Genomic DNA, 17,069 nt, shown 5'->3' with positions numbered 1-17,069 from the left:
TTTTTTGGCTCGGTACGTTTTGTCTGATCGCCGTTTGTCCCTGATTGGTCAGCTGCTGAAATCAGAGGAGGATGCTTCATACAAACCGACCAAGAAGGCCTGTGTTCAGCTGGTGGACAACTTAGTGGAACATATACTGAAATATGAGGAATCCATTGCAGGTACATTTAGTTATTAAACATGTTTATTTGCAAAAAAAAAAAAACATTTTCTTGTGCTGAATGCAAACTGTTGTGTGTGCCTCTCAGACTGCGAAGACAAAGGGATAAACTCAAGCCGTGTGGTAGCGTGCATCACCACTCTTTATCTGGTTACCAAAATCAGGCCTAACCTGATGGTTAAACATGCCATGGCTATGCAGCCCTACTTGAACACCAAATGCAGCGTAAGTACTCATCTATTTGTATTACTTTGCCAACGTCACCAGCGTAATAACTAACTGGAGCGTGAAAAAGTCCTAACTGGTTTGCAGGTGCATCGTAATAAATTAGAATGTCGTTTCTTCTTCTGATTCAATTCAAAGAGGGAAACTTGTATTTTATGTCGATTTATTGCACACAGAGGGACATTTTAAGTGTTTGCTTTAGTCTAATTTGATCATTATGACTTACCGCTAAAGAAGACTCTACATTAGGAAATGATGTGTATGAAATAAGACCAATAAAAACGTATTTTGATACCGAAATGTTTCCTCGTTGAAAAAAATCTCCATGTGTGTAACCTTTGATGCTTGGTCGGGGCTCCTTTTGCATGAATTACTGCATCGATGCAGCGTAGAATGGAGGAAGCTCAGCAGACGTGGCGTTAAGGAAACCCAGCCTGCTGTGTTAGCGACGTTTAGCTGTTGACAATCCGCCATGGCTCCTTTGTGGGGTTGAGGACGGACCGGTTTCCAGGCAAATCAAGCTCAGGGATGTCACTTTTATTAAAGCGGGTATTGGTAGTTTATAAAATGTGGACAGGTGTGAAGTCCTGGTAGATGGCGGCAGTGACTTCAAACTCGATGAAGCACGGTGGACCAACCCCAGCTGATGGCATGGCACCACAAATCATCAGTGAATGTGGGGAACTTCACGCTGGACCTCAAGCTAATTAGATTATTTGCCTCCTCCCCAGATTGTATGAACTTAATTTCAGAGAGGGGGGGGAAATAAATCTAAATTTACTTGAGTCTGGAAAAAAACGTGGACTTTGGACCGCTGAGCAACGGTCCTCTGTATTTCCTCTTCAGTCCATGTAAGAAGTTTTTTTCCATGGGCTCTAGTTCCGGAGCAGCTTAACAAAAGAGATTTTATCCCATGTCCTGGATATGTCTGTATGTGCCGGCCGTTGAAGCACTTCAGCCACAGTTCACACGTTGAAATCCCCGCCCTCTCAAGAATCGCGACGCAAAGCTGCCGCTTTTTTCTTTCACTTAACTTGACATTTAGATGCCTGGACACAGCCTTTTGTGAACAGCCTCCCTCTTTAGCAGTGACCTGTTGTTGCTGACCCTCCTCCTGGGTGTCAGTGACTGTGCTGGACGATTTGGAGCCATTTTTGTTTTTGGTCTTATGTTATATTAAAATTTTCTGGGAACTTAACAGATATAGAGGTCAAGGTACACTTTATTATTTGTTGTGCAGACAGGAGTCGCATAAAAACAAGCCCACAACGACGTCAAATAAAAATAAAAGTGAGTTCATCCTCACCGTATCGAGTGCATTGAGTTCAACAGTAGCAGAAATAAAAGATTTTTTTTCCCAGTCTGTTCCTGTTCTACAGCGTGGCATCCTGTACCTCTTTCCTGAAAGTAGCCAGGAAAATTCTCCCCATAAAGGATGTCTGCGGTCATCCAAGACGATTTTAACCTTCTTTGGAGATCGTCAGTGGTAGAAGCCACAAAGATCATTCAGGGACATGCCGGCAGGTTGACCCTGCAGACGACTCGTTTTTATCTGAAAAACGACACGTGCCAGCAGATAAAAGAGGAGTTAAGAACAGACTCAATAAAACATGATCATAAAAACCGAACTGACATTAAGAGTGGGAAGCTTTCGCTAAAAGTTTATACGCTGGTATGACCTTTTGCCCACTTACTCCACCTGCTGCTCAGAAATCAATTTATACTTACACTGTGGCGCCAGCTCAGTATAAGTCTCTGAAATACATAATTTTGAGTGCAATTAATGTAATAAACGGGACTTCTGGTATATTTGCAGAAATAATTTCTCTTTTCACGCTGTTATGATCTATTTGTGGACGAACTTGTACGTTTTTGTTGTGCTGTTGCACCATCTAGTGGCAGCCATGTGGAAACACAAGTAGAAGCAGCCGAGCTAACTGACTCGCTCCATCTTTGACGCGTTTTAGACTCAGAACGACTTCATGGTGATTTGCAACGTGGCCAAGATCCTGGAGCTGGTTGTGCCTCTGATGGAGACTCCAAGTGAGTCTTTCCTCAACACCATTGAGGGAGACCTGATGAAGCTCATCATTAAACACGGCATGACGGTCAGTCTCATTTACAGCTCCTGGCTTCCACACACGCGTCTCTCAGAGCACGATAAACATGAGCGCGTATAACAGGCTAACTCGATATCTTTTGTCTTCCAAGGTTGTGCAGCACTGTGTGAGCTGTCTCGGCGCTATTGTGAACAAGGTCACGCATAACTACAAGTTTGTGTGGGCTTGTTTCAATCGCTTCTACGGTAAGACTGCATGCATCACCGTCCATGTTTGGGTTTTATTCTGGTTTTTGTCTTGTGTCGCTGCTTTTTAGGCCAGAAAAATAACATAACGGAGACAAATATTGTTTCAGGGGACCTATTGTGCGTTGAAAGTAGCAAAAGACTCCCAAATGTCCCAGAATCTGTTGAAGCTATTCTGCTTTACATTAAATTAGACTAGATTCAACTTTATTGTCATTACCCAGGTACAGGGACAAGGCAACGAAATGCAGTTTAGGTCTAACCACAAGTGCAATAGCAGCAAGTGCAGGATAAACAACGGTTCCATAAGTACAGGACATGGCTTTTTACTGAATAAATATAGAGATAGATACTATTATAAACATTATTTTACTGATAGATTTGTCCTATGAGTATAATATATAGATAACTAGTATTGTGAACTAAATTTACAGCTGGATATGTACCGAATATAATATACAGGTGGATATTACTATAAATAGAGTTTTACAGATATGTACAATAGCATAATATACAGATGGTTGTTATTATAACAGAGTTTACATGTACTATGTATATATGTACAGATGGCTATTACTATAGGCATCTGTACAAATATACATCCATATATACATCCAGTTAATTCAAATTAAGCGTTACCTTTAAAGCTAAATTATTCATGCCTCTGGAACTCTTTCACATCATGTCACATTACAGCCACCAACTTCAATGAGTTTTGTACGTTTATTGCTTTTTCAGACAAGGTAATGGATGATTGTCACATGAAAACATAAATTTTTTGTGTGATTTGTGTGCTCCAAAATGCTCTGTCGAACTGTTTGGTAAAAAATAAATGATGTGTTGAGGAAAACTTACTGTTTAGAGCGCCGTAACCCTCCCCCCCTTACAGTGAAAAAGTGGTTACCACACCGTGCTGAGGGGGCTTCTTTCCTTCAACAGTGGTTTAGACCCAGTCAAGGTAGAGACAGAAATCCTTTTGGGAAAAAGTTTACTTTTGACAGACGTTATCTGCCCAGTCTGACTGAGCTTGAGGGATTTTGTATAGAGGTGTGCTAAAAAATGTATTGTGAATCTGTGCTATATAAAGAACCGTAACTAAATTATAATTATTATAACTTAGTAGGGATGTACGATATATGGGCATTAACATCTGTATCGGCCAATGTTAGTAATTTTTTAACATATCGCTCCAGTAATAGTAATACTTGTTTTCATGGCAATACCTCCAAAAGTCGTTTCAATAAATACAGCCATGTATGAATTCAGTTTCTTTTAGTTATGTATAAATTGAAGACACTATCCAGATCATACACAGCCAGTCAGCCACTGGTAGTGGCTGAATTTTTTTCCAACAGTGTTCAGTGAAAATATCGCAATGCATCTCAATACATCGCAATAATTCAAATATAGTGATGCATCGTGATAGAATCGGATCGTGGCATGTGAATCGTGATTCAAATCGAATTGTGACTTCTTTGGCAATACCCACCCTAGTGTCACATGACGTGTAAGTCTAGACTATAACCTACATTCAAAATTTCAGTTGGCATAGTTTGCAGTCGGTACAAAATTGTGCAAAATTTGATCATCCCAGAAACGTAAATGTGTGTACAAACACACACACACATCGGTAAATATCAGCTATCGGACATAACAGCAATATTAATATCGGATATCGATATCGGCCCAAATTTTCATATCGGCGCATCCCTATTACTTAGACCTAAAGAGCTTTTTTTTTTTTTTTTTTTACAGGAGCTCTGGCTAAACTCAAGACGCAGCACCAGGAGGACCCCAGCAGCTCAACGCTGGCTGCTAACAAGCCGACTCTGCTGCGCTCCCTCTTCACCGTGGGGGCGCTTTGTCGACACTTTGACTTTGACCAAGAAGAGTTCAAGGGAGCTAACAAGGTAAGCAGCACATCATTAGAAGTTGTTGTTGGTGCTGCTGTTGTTGTTGTTGTTGTTGACGGATCTTATGGGTGTCTTTTAGATCATCATAAAAGAGAAGGTTTTGGAGCTTCTGCTGTATTTCACCACCCACGAGGATGAGGAGGTCCAGATCAAGGCCATTATTGGTCTAGGTATGTTATACAGCAATCTAGATGAAATATATCACTCTATCGACTGTTCAAAGTCCTCACCTTTCTGCGTTTGAACACTTTCTCTCCTTTCACCCAGGCTTCCAGTTCATCATGCACCCTGAGCTCATGTTCGTGCAAGATGTGAAGGTTCTTTACATCAGTCTGCTGTCAGGCGAGAACAGCGCCGTCAACCTGAAGATCCACGTGCTGAAAAACCTTCAGACGTACCTGCAGGAGGAGGACTCTCGAATGCAAGAGGCCGACCGCGAATGTGAGTGGAGCAGTTCTGTCTCGTGAATCCTGTCACCTGCTTTTTGCACCTTTTGTCCCATTGCAACCACAAAGTCCAATACATTTGATCTGGACAGACACACACACTCCACCAGGCTACTTCACAGCCAGTTATATTGTTGTTATATGATCAATATCAATTTCCAAATTTTCCTAACAGGGCATATATGTTTAAGTGATAATAACGTTATGGCGCGGTAGCACCTTTATGCACAGTTAACTCCATTAAGATGTGGACACTTACTGATTGCCAGTGTCATGTATTTGTCTTTGGATGAACCCAGTAAACACACCACGGACACAGAGCTGATTTTCTGAGAGTTTATTGAATGGAGAATGAGTTGTGAATGAGGAAACCAGAGAGGCTGTACTGGATTGGAGCAGGAGCTGAAGGAAGCGAGACAGTTCTTCGGGTGTAGGACTGCCGGAGCACAGGGTAGCAGGCAATCCAGCAACAGAGCAGCGAGCAAACTTGAGGCACAGAGGAGGCAGGAAACCCAGCAGCTAACAGAGGCTTGGCTTGAGGCACAGAGGAGGCAGGAAACCCAGCAGCTAACAGAGGCTTGACTTGAGGCACAGAGGAGGCAGGAAACCCAGCAGCTAACAGAGGCTTGACTTGAGGCACAGAGGAGGCAGGAAACCCAGCAGCTAACAGAGGCTTGGCTTGAGGCACAGAGGAGGCAGGAAATCCAGCAGCTAACAGAGGCTTGACTTGAGGCACAGAGGAGGCAGGAAACCCAGCAGCTAACAGAGGCTTGACTTGAGGCACAGACGAAGGCAGGAAAATCCAGCAGCTAGCAGAGGCAAACCAGGCTGACAGACTTGAAGTGAGTGGAGACTGATGACGAGCCGGCGGGGGTGAAGAGAAGACTGCGGGAGACTTTTGTAGGGAGGCTGACAGGTGGAGTGAGTCTGACTAATTAATGCCTAACAGGTGTGACTGATTGCTGGGGAGTGGAAGGTGAGCTGAGTGAGAGGAGGAAGGTGTAGGAAAATAACCGGGGGAAAAAAGCCAGACAAAAACTTAACCATGACAGCCAGGTGCAGCCTGTCAGTAGTAATACTGACAGGGGCCTCTTCCTTGATGTCCCATACAGACAGCATCACATTTAAACCTTGTCCGACCATCTCGCCGGTATCGGCTGGAAAATACGCCGTCTCGATCACTCTGGTGCGCGGTTTCCATTCGTCATTTATGTAATGTAAAGTCAGACTAATATATGGCTTCGTCGTGCGGATGAACCAGAGGCCAGATGTGGCCGCGATATATTCAACCGCTGCTCCTCTTCCTCCTCGACCGGCTCTACCGCCACCGCCGCTCAAACATTAGAAATTTCCTCCATTCCCGCCACCTCACCGTCTCTTTGGCTTCATGTTTCAGACTGGAGTCACGTGACTACAGACTGTACACGTAGTGCAGCGTCTTAAAGGGACAGGACCATCGCCTACGTATAAAAAAAGACTTTTCTTTAAAAAAAATTTAAATTCCGAAAATACCGACATGGGCAAAATGACGGTTATTGTTGTAAAGATTAAGTCCCTGCTTGCTTCCTGATAACCCGGCTCATCAGGAAGCAAGCAAACACTCCATCCGCCATGTTTGCTTTGAAGAAGAGTAGCCGAGACAGTGGTGGCCTAGTGGTTAGAGCATTGTGCTTGGGTCCATGAGGTTCTGAGTTCAACTCCCACAGACTGCCACTCTGGGTCCCTGAGCAAGACCCCTTGACCCCAGATTACTCCCCGGGCGCCACACAGTGGCAGCCCACTGGATAAGTGCAGAGAATAAATTTCATTGTAATGTATCTTTCAATGACGATAAAGATGATTATTTATTTATATTATTATTAATTAAATTTATGCATGTCAGTACATTTTCGGTGCTTTCAACCCCCCCTAAATAAAATTCAGTAAAATTGTTTGCTCTAGTTGACGCCTTTTTAACGAAAGAGTCACCAAAAAAAAGGTAATTGTTCAAAGAAAGCATAAAAAATCTGATTTGGATTTTGCAACAAGACATTTAGGGGCACAGCAAATCAATGATCGGGGAGGGCTAAGCACAGTTTTCAGAATTATTATTTTTTTTTCTTCTTTCTCATGTCTTTGATGCTGATGTTGTTCTTTCAGGGAAGAATCAAGCGAAGCAGGAAGATCTTAAGGAGATGGGCGACATCTCCTCAGGCATGAGCAGCTCCATTATGCAGATCTACCTAAAGCAGGTGCTGGAGTCCTTCTTCCACTCGCAGTCCACCGTTCGGCACTTCGCTCTGAGCGTCATCACGCTGACTCTCAGCCAGGGCCTCATACACCCTGTGCAGGTGTGTCCACCGCCTCACTTAGACAAAAAAAAAACAAACAAAAAAAAAACCTCAGGATATCCAGTTAGCTTTTAAAACGGCGTGAAAATATAAAACCTTCTGTCTGTGCCGCCTAGTGTGTCCCCTACTTGATTGCCATGGGCACGGATCCGGAACCGACCATGAAGAACAAGGCAGACCAACAGCTGGTGGAGATTGACAAGAAATACTCAGGATTCATCCACGTGAGTAACTGCGGGTTATTGTTATTATCGGATATATTTTTTGAATGTAAAACGGAGCGATTTGGTTAAAACGTGACGACGAAAGCGCAAAAAGAAGCTTAACTTTAAATGTCGATTTATTTAAATATTCCACATTCTCGACACAATTGAATGCGGTTGAAACGGATAAAGTGAGATAAACTTCCTGCGCATCAACAGAGAGGCAACGAATCGTCTGAACAGGCGGGGAAAAAAACGCTGTTTAGGGACAACTTGTCAGAGAGCATTCAGCAGCTTTAAATAAATTATTTTCTTCTTTTTTTTTCTGCCTCAAAACCTACGGGTTCGTCTCTGCAGCTTATCGCGCAAGACGCTAAGACGTTTATGACAAAACCTTGCTGAGCTCTGGACGACATTAAATGAAACTCTATAACAAGCAGGCAGACGCTCCATCTGCCATGTTTGCTTTGAAGAAGCTGGTGAAGATTCTCAGTCATCCAGGTCATGGTCATTGCAAAAAAAAAAAGGTAAAAAACAAGGCAACTGAACTTGTTTCCCGTAGTTGAAGACGTTTCGTATAAAGCTTGTTACTCCACATTACTCCAGACTTTTTGAATTGAGAAAGCTTCCTGGAGAGGAAGCAAAACGTCTTCAACTACGGGAAACAAGTCCAGTTGCTTTGTTTTTTACTTTTCTTTGAAGAAGCGTAGATGAGACAGAGCTGGCCGGTGACTGGAGCCTAGGGCTGGACGATAATTTAATAACAATATATATCGATCGACAGATGTATATCGACGATAGGAAAAAAAAGGTCAATAAAAAGTTAAAATAGGATAACAGTAATTCTTCCTTTTGCATTCTAGCCACGTTACATATATTACAGTCATTACATCGCAAACTGACCCGGGAACCTCCGTCACCAAGCTCCGCCCCCTTCAAGGAGTTCAGAGAGCACGCGTTCTTTATTCTTTTTTTAAAAACTTGCAGTTTTGTTAAAACGTTGGTTTTAATAAAGGGCTGAGTTTGAATTCAGTGTTTGTGTGTTCTTTATCTAAAAATAGGCTGCTAAGCAACAGTGTAGAATGGCCAGCGCTGCACTTAAAATATGTTTTGAATTTGCTGATAATTATCAATATCGATCAATATGATTTCTATTTTATCTATGCTTTTTTCCATATTGCCCTGCTGGAGCCCAACTGGGCTCGCTCCAAGGCACTGCCGGGAGGGAGTAATTAAGACTCGCATACCAATTTGGAGGAACACTGTTGAAATTATTGTTAAAAAATAAATAAAATGGAACCTTAAAAATGATCTGTCAAGCGAAAATGATTGATGTCGTTGAGTGTCGATGGGTTTAGAGCTCTCTCTCTCTCTCTCTACTTCCACAGATGAAGGCTGTTGCTGGGCTGAAGATGTCTTACCAGGTGCAGCAGGCCATAAACGGCGGCAAACGCGCGGCGATCCGAGGTTTCCGCCACGAGGACTCGGACTCGGCTCTCTGCTCCCATCTCTACACTATGGTTCGTGGGAACCGACAGCACAGGCGGGCTTTCCTCATCTCCCTGCTCAACCTGTTCGACGACAGCTCCGTGAGTTCACTTTTCTTTGTTTTGTGTTTTTTGTGAGAATAATTGGATAAAATTTGGCTCAGAGCAGCTGTTTTAGTTGCGTATTTTCTTTGTTCCCCGCAGAAAACAGAAGTAAACATGCTGCTCTTCATAGCAGACAACCTGGCATGCTTCCCTTACCAAACCCAGGAGGAACCTCTTTTCATCATGCACCATATAGACATCACTCTGTCTGTCTCTGGTAGCAACCTCCTCCAGTCTTTCAAAGAGGTGAGAATGTCTGGAGTGGGACAGCTAGTTTTTTTGTTTCTGCATAGCTTTGCCCCGCTTGATCAGGATGTATTCGTCGAGAATAGGCATTTGCCAAAAACGTTGAAAAAAAAAATAATCGTAAAATGTAGGTAATTTTGAAGTGAGATTTATATGTTTTGCATTAGGATCGTGATTGTGCCTTACTCACCCAATGCCGTCACGAATGCTGCAGTGATAGCAACAGATATTTTGTCCCAACCAGAACAGATCTGACAGGAGAGCCTTAATATTAGACTTAGACAACTTTATTTGTCATTTTGTACGCACAGAGTGCGTACAGAACGAAAATTTGTTGCATACAGCTTGTAAAATTGCAGAAGAATTGAATTTACAGTATGAGGTGCAGCAGTGATTTAAAAGTAAACAATTTAAATGTAGACAATGCAGGAGAAGTCACAGCGTACAGGTGAGTATTTTTAAAACCATTTCCATGTGCAGAAATTGATTGTGCAAGGGCATTAGTGCAAGAATACAGCTTGTAATTTACCGTAGATTTAAAATACAGTATAAGGTGCCGACAGAAAAGGTTAAGAAAGCCGCTACAGATCAGTCAGATCTGTTTAACTGGAGTATTGTATTTTTATCTGTTAAACTACTGAAAAATCAAATGCTGTTTATGCAAAAAAACAACTCACTGGCATATGTTTCGTCTTACGCTGTTCTTACAACTAGTTTGCAACTAAGCTCGTTATTATTTCAATTAAAGTTATTACACAGGAATGTTTTGGTGATGTACAGACTAACAGGATACAGGAATAATAAACTGGCTTTATGTTAACGATACAGTCAAAATGAGGATTATTTTACATTTTTACGCAAGTTCGGTTTAAATTGTGCCTCCAAGTATTGCAGAAGATAACTAGTAAAAAAAAAAGTTAATTTGGAAATAAATATGAAATATTTCCACAGCTGAAACCAATCGTCAAATGTCAAAAGAAACTAACAGAACATTGTCTTGCTTGTTATTCATTTAGCAAATAGAAATAATTTTGGTCTTTCTAACCGTTCTAAAACAGGAAAAGTTTAGTCGGATTTAATGTCAGACAGTGAGGGAAAATAAACAATGAGAAGAAAAATGTATGTGGCTTTGTAAAAAGCATAATGGGTGTTATCCCTATTTTCCAGCTTACGGGCAAATGTGTCTAAGAGTGAATGCGTGGCTTTGTGCTCTAAATGATTAAGTCTTAAATTCTGACGGACCGAAGGTTTAAACCAGTGGGTGTTTTTCTGTGCCTCTGCAGTGTTTACGGAAAGAGCCTGTGAGACATAAAAAGAAGGTGAAGACAAAGAAGAGAAAAAAGAAGCATTCTCGTAAGAGGAAAAACAGCTCTGATGAGGAGGAAGACGAGGATGAGGAGAAGAGCAGCAGCACATCCAGCAGCAGCAGCAGCAGCAGCAGCGGTAGCAGCAGCAGCGAGGAGGAAGAGGAGGAAGTCCGCAAGCGAAAGAAGCCCGGAGGTGGTGAGTCTGACTCGGATCTGGACGACGAAGAAGCGGTGATGGACCGCCTGCCTGAAAACACCACGCCTCTGCTGGAATTCGCCAGCGCTTCTCAGGGCATCCTGCTGCTGCTGGTGCTCAAACAACACCTAAAGAACCTTTATGGCTTCTCAGACAGGTAGGTCCCATGGCAGAGGCCTGGGCACTGATCCCGTACGAACTCGTTTTGCCTTAGTGTCGACGTCCTGCTTGTTTTACAGCAAAATCCAGAAGTACTCTCCGACGGAGTCGGCCAAAGTTTACGACAAGGCGGTGAACAGGAAGTCTAAGGTGAGCTTCAACCCTCGTCAGACTCTGGAATACCTGAAGAGTGACGTGGCCAACAGAGAACTCAGCTGGGAAACTAAGAAGAATATCGTCAAGCTGTTTTTGGACGTAAGCACAATTTCCCTCCGCATTCTGGTTCCTGATATCTGTTGGAGGACAACATTAGAGCTCCTAAACAGAAACATCTTATTCTTGGGCAGGTGAATTAAGGTCTGCTTTTTTTGTCTCATAGTTCAAGGTGCTGATGGAGCACCTGGACCGCGACGAAGAGGAGGAGGATGGGGGCGAAGCAAACGCTAATGCCAGAAACAAAGCCATCAACTCGCTGCTGAAGGGTCCTAAACCCCAAAATCACAACCACAGTAATCACACTGCTCCAGTGGAGACAGATGATGAGGAGAGTGAGGATGAAGATCCTCCCGCGGTAAGAATGGCAATCCCTAAAAGTTGTATTTGAATGTTTTTTTTTGTTGTTATGGAACGGCTCAAAATTAAATATATAAATAAAACATTGTTAAATTTCAAGTGTCAGTGAAATAGTGAAATAACTGAATGCATATAAAGTTATCGCCTCATTATTATGAAATATTTTTCATTCTCCTTTAAAAATGGGCATGATGATATAAAAAAATTCACATATATTTTTTTATACAATAATAGAAACTATTATTGAGGTGTTATTATTTAATTCCAGCAGTTTTTGTCTTTTTTTTTTAATGTCATCTTGTATTTCACAATGTTTTTTTCCCCCAGTGGCCTATTTATTCCATAATGCCACTTCTCAGCAGAATCACTTTGCCTGCCAATCAGCATCAGAGGGTTGACCCTGCTGATGCTGATGGAAGAAAGAATTATTTTTTTCTGGGTTCTCCATGGACGGCTTACCTGGGAATATGCTGCACCTGTCTGGGTAAAGAAGTAGCCAATCATACACCTGGCTCCGCCCTCTCTCTCTCTCTTGGTTGGCTGGCAAAGTGCTTCAGCTGAAAAGTGGCATTAAATAAAAAGCCCATTGGGGAAAAACACCCATATGAAATAAAAGATTACTTTTTTTTATTACATTTTGAAATAAAAACTGCTGGGATTAAATCAAAATACTTCCACAAAATAATAGTAAAATAGTACTATTATTATACTATTATAAATAGTAAAATAAATGCTACATTATTATACACATTGTTGTAAAAAAAAGAAAAATATTTCATAATAACGAGGTAATACTTTCATAAGCACTCTGTATTTCACCATTTGATTGTTACTTTGTATATTTAGCTCTTATTTACTCAAGTGAATATTTATTTAATTACGTTTTATTTATTTATTTCACGTTGGCATTCCACATTTTTTTGTACTCTTTAACTACATGCCAGCACTAGATAAAAATAACCAAATTATTTTTCCACCAAATCGATTCCAGTACCGAACTGGTGCCACAAGAAAATAATGAATTATTGCTTATTGCTCCTTTTTAAGGTCTGGTGACCTTAAAGAAGCAATAAGCTGTTAAGTAAGGACTTGAATCCAGGGCAGTGTTGTAGTCAAGTCACTAGGCCTCGAGTCCGAGTCCAGGTTTGAGTCTCCAGTGTTCAAGTCCGAGTCAAGTCCAAGTCATTAAAAAAAGTCAGAGTTGAGTCCGAGTCGAGTCACTATTGATCAAGTCGAGTCCAAGTTCCGCACTAAAGTAAGCATAGCCTACATGTTTTTAAATTAAAAAAAAATCCACACTCCACCACATTGCACTAATAATTTAGATATTAAAATCATACACCAAATAATATTCTAATGACATATTAAAATTATAGCCTAATGATATAAAAAAAGTTGAGTATTTTTCTCAATTTTCGAGTCAGAATGATCTGAATGTAGGAGTTCGAGTCCAAGTTCGAGTCATCAGTGCTCAAGTCCAAGTCAAGTCATGAGTCTCTAAATTTAGCTAATGACTCGGACTCGAGTTCGAGTCTCGGACTCGAGTCCTACAACACTGATCCAGGGAAACCATAAAAAAAACGTCCAGCATGGATGATAGAATAAAATACAGTAATTCAATCCAATTTTATTTATATAGCGCCAATTCATGAAACATGTCATCACAAGGCACTTTCCAAAGTGAAATTCAATCAGATTATACAGACTGGGTCAGATTATACAGATTGGTCAAAAAAATTCTTATACGAGGAAACCCAGTTGATTGCATCAAGTCTTGACAAGCAGGATTCACACCTGAAGAAGCGTAGAGCCACAGGGAGAGTCGTCTGAATTGTCCATGGCTTTGCAGCAATCCCTCATACTGAGCAAGCATGAGGCGACAGTGGAAAGAAAAACTCCCCATTAACGGGAAGTAAAAACCTCCAGCAGAACCAGAACCAGGCTCAGTATGAACGGTTATCTGCCTCGACCGAATAAAACTGCTAACTACAGCAGATTGTCCCTTCCTGCATAAAATAACGTTTTTTCTTTCACAACCCACAGCGAAAGCCAAGAAAAGACGCGGATTCTGCTGACGACGTGGGCCAAATGGTGGAGGTCATGGACATCGTCGCCATCTGCCGCCCCAAATACAAAGACAGACCGCAGATCGCCAAGATCATCCAAAAGACCAGGAGCGGCTACAGTATACACTGGATGACGGGGACCTACTCCGGACCGTGGGCTGTGGCGAAGAAGCGGGACGGCCGCAAAAAGGTGCCTTGGGTCGACAGCATCAAGGAGTCAGACATTATCTACAAGAAAATCTCCTTGACGAGCGGACAGAAGCTTACGAACAAAGTGGCACAGACGTTACGAGCGCTGTACGCTTCCAAGGACGGGTCGAAGAGTTAGTGAGAAAAAATATCCCTGAACGTCCCCCCCCGTTCCCCCCACCGCAGCTCAGATCTGCGGAGTCGCTACGTTACCTGCAGAGACAACGCTCCCGTGTTTAGATTTAAGGCTCTGGTGGAGGAAATGTTCTTGAAATACTGTTTAAGTTTTAGGGTTAACGCGAGAAAAAGACAAAAAAAAAAAAAAAAAAAAGACGGAGGTGAAAATGTTTGTGAAAACATTGTGTGGGAGTTCCTTCGCTGTTGTGCAGCAACTTGGATGTTTGATTTTTACTCCCGCTGTATCATAGTTTAACTAAAAAAAACGAGAAAACAAAAACATGTTTATATCTGAACATAATTCTGTAAAAAACAAAAACAAACAAACAAAAAAAAAGAAAAAAAAAGCAACAAAACAAACTGAATGTTGGAAGTTAGTGTATTGACGATGTTCTTAATAAAGTGTTTTTTTGGAATTATACCTAGATCCAGATGAATTTATTTACTTGATGTGAGGTCCAGGAAATTTTAATGTCTTGTTATAGAAAAAAAACAACAACAACAACATGCTGTTTAGCTCCATCTGTGTTATAGACTATCTTTGACCTATTTATGAGGAAAGCGGTGCAGTATCTGTGCTAATAGTGTTTTAATATACAGTAGGTTCAATGTTAAATAGCACAGGTCGACAATAAAGTTATCCACCGCCCCTCTGGTGGAGCTTATACTGCAATAAATTTTTCTTATTTCTTTGTTACGTACTTGTGTTCATTTTTTCGCACAACAGTTTTTTTCTCCTCAGACTCCTCATGTAACAACATTCAGCTTTTTTTTTATTTCTATTTGTACTTTGGTAAACTACTGATCTCCTGATGTATATATACTAAAAACTTTCATATATATATATATATATATATATATATATATATATATATATAATTTCTTGCAGTTCTCTACTCACTCAGCTTTAGCATCTGTTTTTCCTCAGTGATCAAATCCACTTGGGTCCTCGCCCAGCCTCGACTGTCACACCTCCAATTGTTTTATGCTTTTCAATTATTGCGGCTTATTGTAGATATGAGTAAGTTTGCTATTTTCTGACTTATAAGGTCAGCAACACACATCTGCCTTCCTTGAGCGACGTGTTCTCCGGTCCATCGCCACTATTTAGCAGAGGGGCTAATAGAACCAGGTTTGTGTCACAACTCCATATTTCTACACCTGGGAAACAGGAGGTCAGGATTACGAACTTAAACCTCCTCAGAAATGTTCAAAGATATATTTTACAGAAATTGTCAGTTTGGGCAACGGTGATTTTTAAAATAATGATAATTTCTACAGATGGGATCGTTCTTACCCTGGGCTATATTTTACTGTTTGAATGCTTTTTTGTGGCCCTTTGGGACAAAAGGCCACATTTTGCCTTCAAAATAAAAGGAAATGGTGAAGTTCAGAAAGTCTGCACCTCTACAGATGATTTAAATTCACACAAAAAGCAATAAAAGCTAGCAAATGTTTCTGCTTAAAAGTTACACATGATATACATCCCCCTCCACACTAATTTGCACCTGGTGATCTTCTTGGCCCTCTTCAGGTCACTCCGTAGGTTTTCTGTTGGATTTAGGTTCAGAGATGAAAGATCGCTGTGAAGAAGGTTCATTGTGTGTCTACTGCTTCATTTCTGTTCTGATTTAACTAAGTTTTTGATAATTCTCCTCCTCAAAGACCAAATGAAGAGACATTTTGAGTTTTGTGGCACAAACCAAGTTTTTATTAAAAATATTCTGGCATTTCAAGGAATACCTGATGCGATCGATGCTCTATAATTAGATTCCCAGGTCGCTTGGAGGAGAAACAGACCCACAGCATCACAAATCCTTTACTGATACGCAACAGTAAGCAAGAGGTGCTTTTACGCAAATTCATCAAGAGCATGGCGTCTAATCATTGGTGTACGTTTAGTACCCCAATGATTGTCCAAGATGTCGCTGCTTTGTCAGTCTTTCTGCTTTTTTAAACTTTGTAACAGATTTATAGACATTTAACCGTTTCATGTGCTACTCCGCTCCCATTTTGAAGAGTGGCTGATAGAAATTGCATTTATTGTGTAGTAATGGTGGGAGTTTATGATTGTAAAAGTAAATGTACTCAATTTAAAGGTATTTTTTTAGCACGAAATCATACTGTTGAATAAAATGAAATATGAACTTTATTATTATCTACACAGCAAATGTAAAGAGGCATGTTGTGTTTGTTTAATTTGTGCACGCAGAACATAAAACTTGGTCACCATGTAACGTCTTGAGATCAAACTAAACATCAATCTAACAGGGTTCCCGGTTGTTCCAGAAACTAATATTTTTGTGAAAGTTTTAGGTTGATTTAAGCTCATCCTCGTTCATGGTTTAAAAGCAACTTCTGAAATTAATCTGTTTTTTTTTTGTTTTTTTTGGTTTGTTTCTGCAATTTTAAACCGGATGAGAGAGGGGGAAAAAAAAGATGATGTGAAAAATACCTCATTTAAAAATCTAGAATAAAGCCAGGTCAGCAATTTCCATCCAGGGGTATCCTCAAGCAACAGATTTACCAGACCCTTGAAGTTGTTGAAGGTGACAGCTATCTTGTGTGAACAAGATAATGCTCTGCTCACAAGAAAACTTTAACTACATACACAAAACAAAACGTTGGTTCCCAATAGCCATTTATAGATGCTTTACTAGGACAACGAATATTCACAGCAAAACATACTTAATCCTCAACAATATCTCTTTAGCACCAAAAGCACTGGACTTTCAAGGGATTTTTGTAAATTATCTTTTTTTTTTTTTTTGCTCATTATCAGGACAGCACAAAATATACCACCATGGTAGGCTACGATAAATACATCAGTACATAAATGTTCACTATTGTTTTCCTTTAATAAAAATATTCAATACTCTACTATATCCCAAAAGTTGTTAAATGATGTTTTAGGAGGACATGATTATTCTGACCATTAGGGGGCAGCACCGGCGCGTCTTGGTCTGTAGCAGCGAATCCCGG

At 40.9% G+C, this 17,069-nt stretch overlaps 1 protein-coding gene across 1 annotated transcript in view; it reads left to right on the top strand.

The window, feature by feature from the left end:
• The window catches only part of LOC105930806 (nipped-B-like protein B), a 57,360-nt gene extending 42,576 nt beyond the window's left edge, over positions 1-14,784 (top strand). The window contains exons 33-47 of the mRNA XM_036134470.1: positions 53-161; positions 249-385; positions 2,353-2,493; positions 2,597-2,690; positions 4,446-4,600; positions 4,683-4,773; positions 4,871-5,044; positions 7,189-7,379; positions 7,496-7,603; positions 8,971-9,171; positions 9,274-9,420; positions 10,704-11,080; positions 11,163-11,337; positions 11,462-11,653; positions 13,699-14,784. Of these exons, the coding sequence (XP_035990363.1) occupies positions 53-161; positions 249-385; positions 2,353-2,493; positions 2,597-2,690; positions 4,446-4,600; positions 4,683-4,773; positions 4,871-5,044; positions 7,189-7,379; positions 7,496-7,603; positions 8,971-9,171; positions 9,274-9,420; positions 10,704-11,080; positions 11,163-11,337; positions 11,462-11,653; positions 13,699-14,049 (2,643 nt within the window). The 3' untranslated portion in view covers positions 14,050-14,784. The remainder of the gene's footprint in view (positions 1-52; positions 162-248; positions 386-2,352; positions 2,494-2,596; positions 2,691-4,445; positions 4,601-4,682; positions 4,774-4,870; positions 5,045-7,188; positions 7,380-7,495; positions 7,604-8,970; positions 9,172-9,273; positions 9,421-10,703; positions 11,081-11,162; positions 11,338-11,461; positions 11,654-13,698) is intronic.
• The last annotated feature ends 2,285 nt before the right edge of the window (positions 14,785-17,069 follow it).

Source organism: Fundulus heteroclitus, unplaced genomic scaffold (assembly GCF_011125445.2).
Source record: "Fundulus heteroclitus isolate FHET01 unplaced genomic scaffold, MU-UCD_Fhet_4.1 scaffold_82, whole genome shotgun sequence".
NCBI lineage: Eukaryota > Metazoa > Chordata > Actinopteri > Cyprinodontiformes > Fundulidae > Fundulus > Fundulus heteroclitus.
Note: the sequence above shows the minus strand (reverse complement) of the source record. Positions and strands in the feature narration are given on the sequence as shown.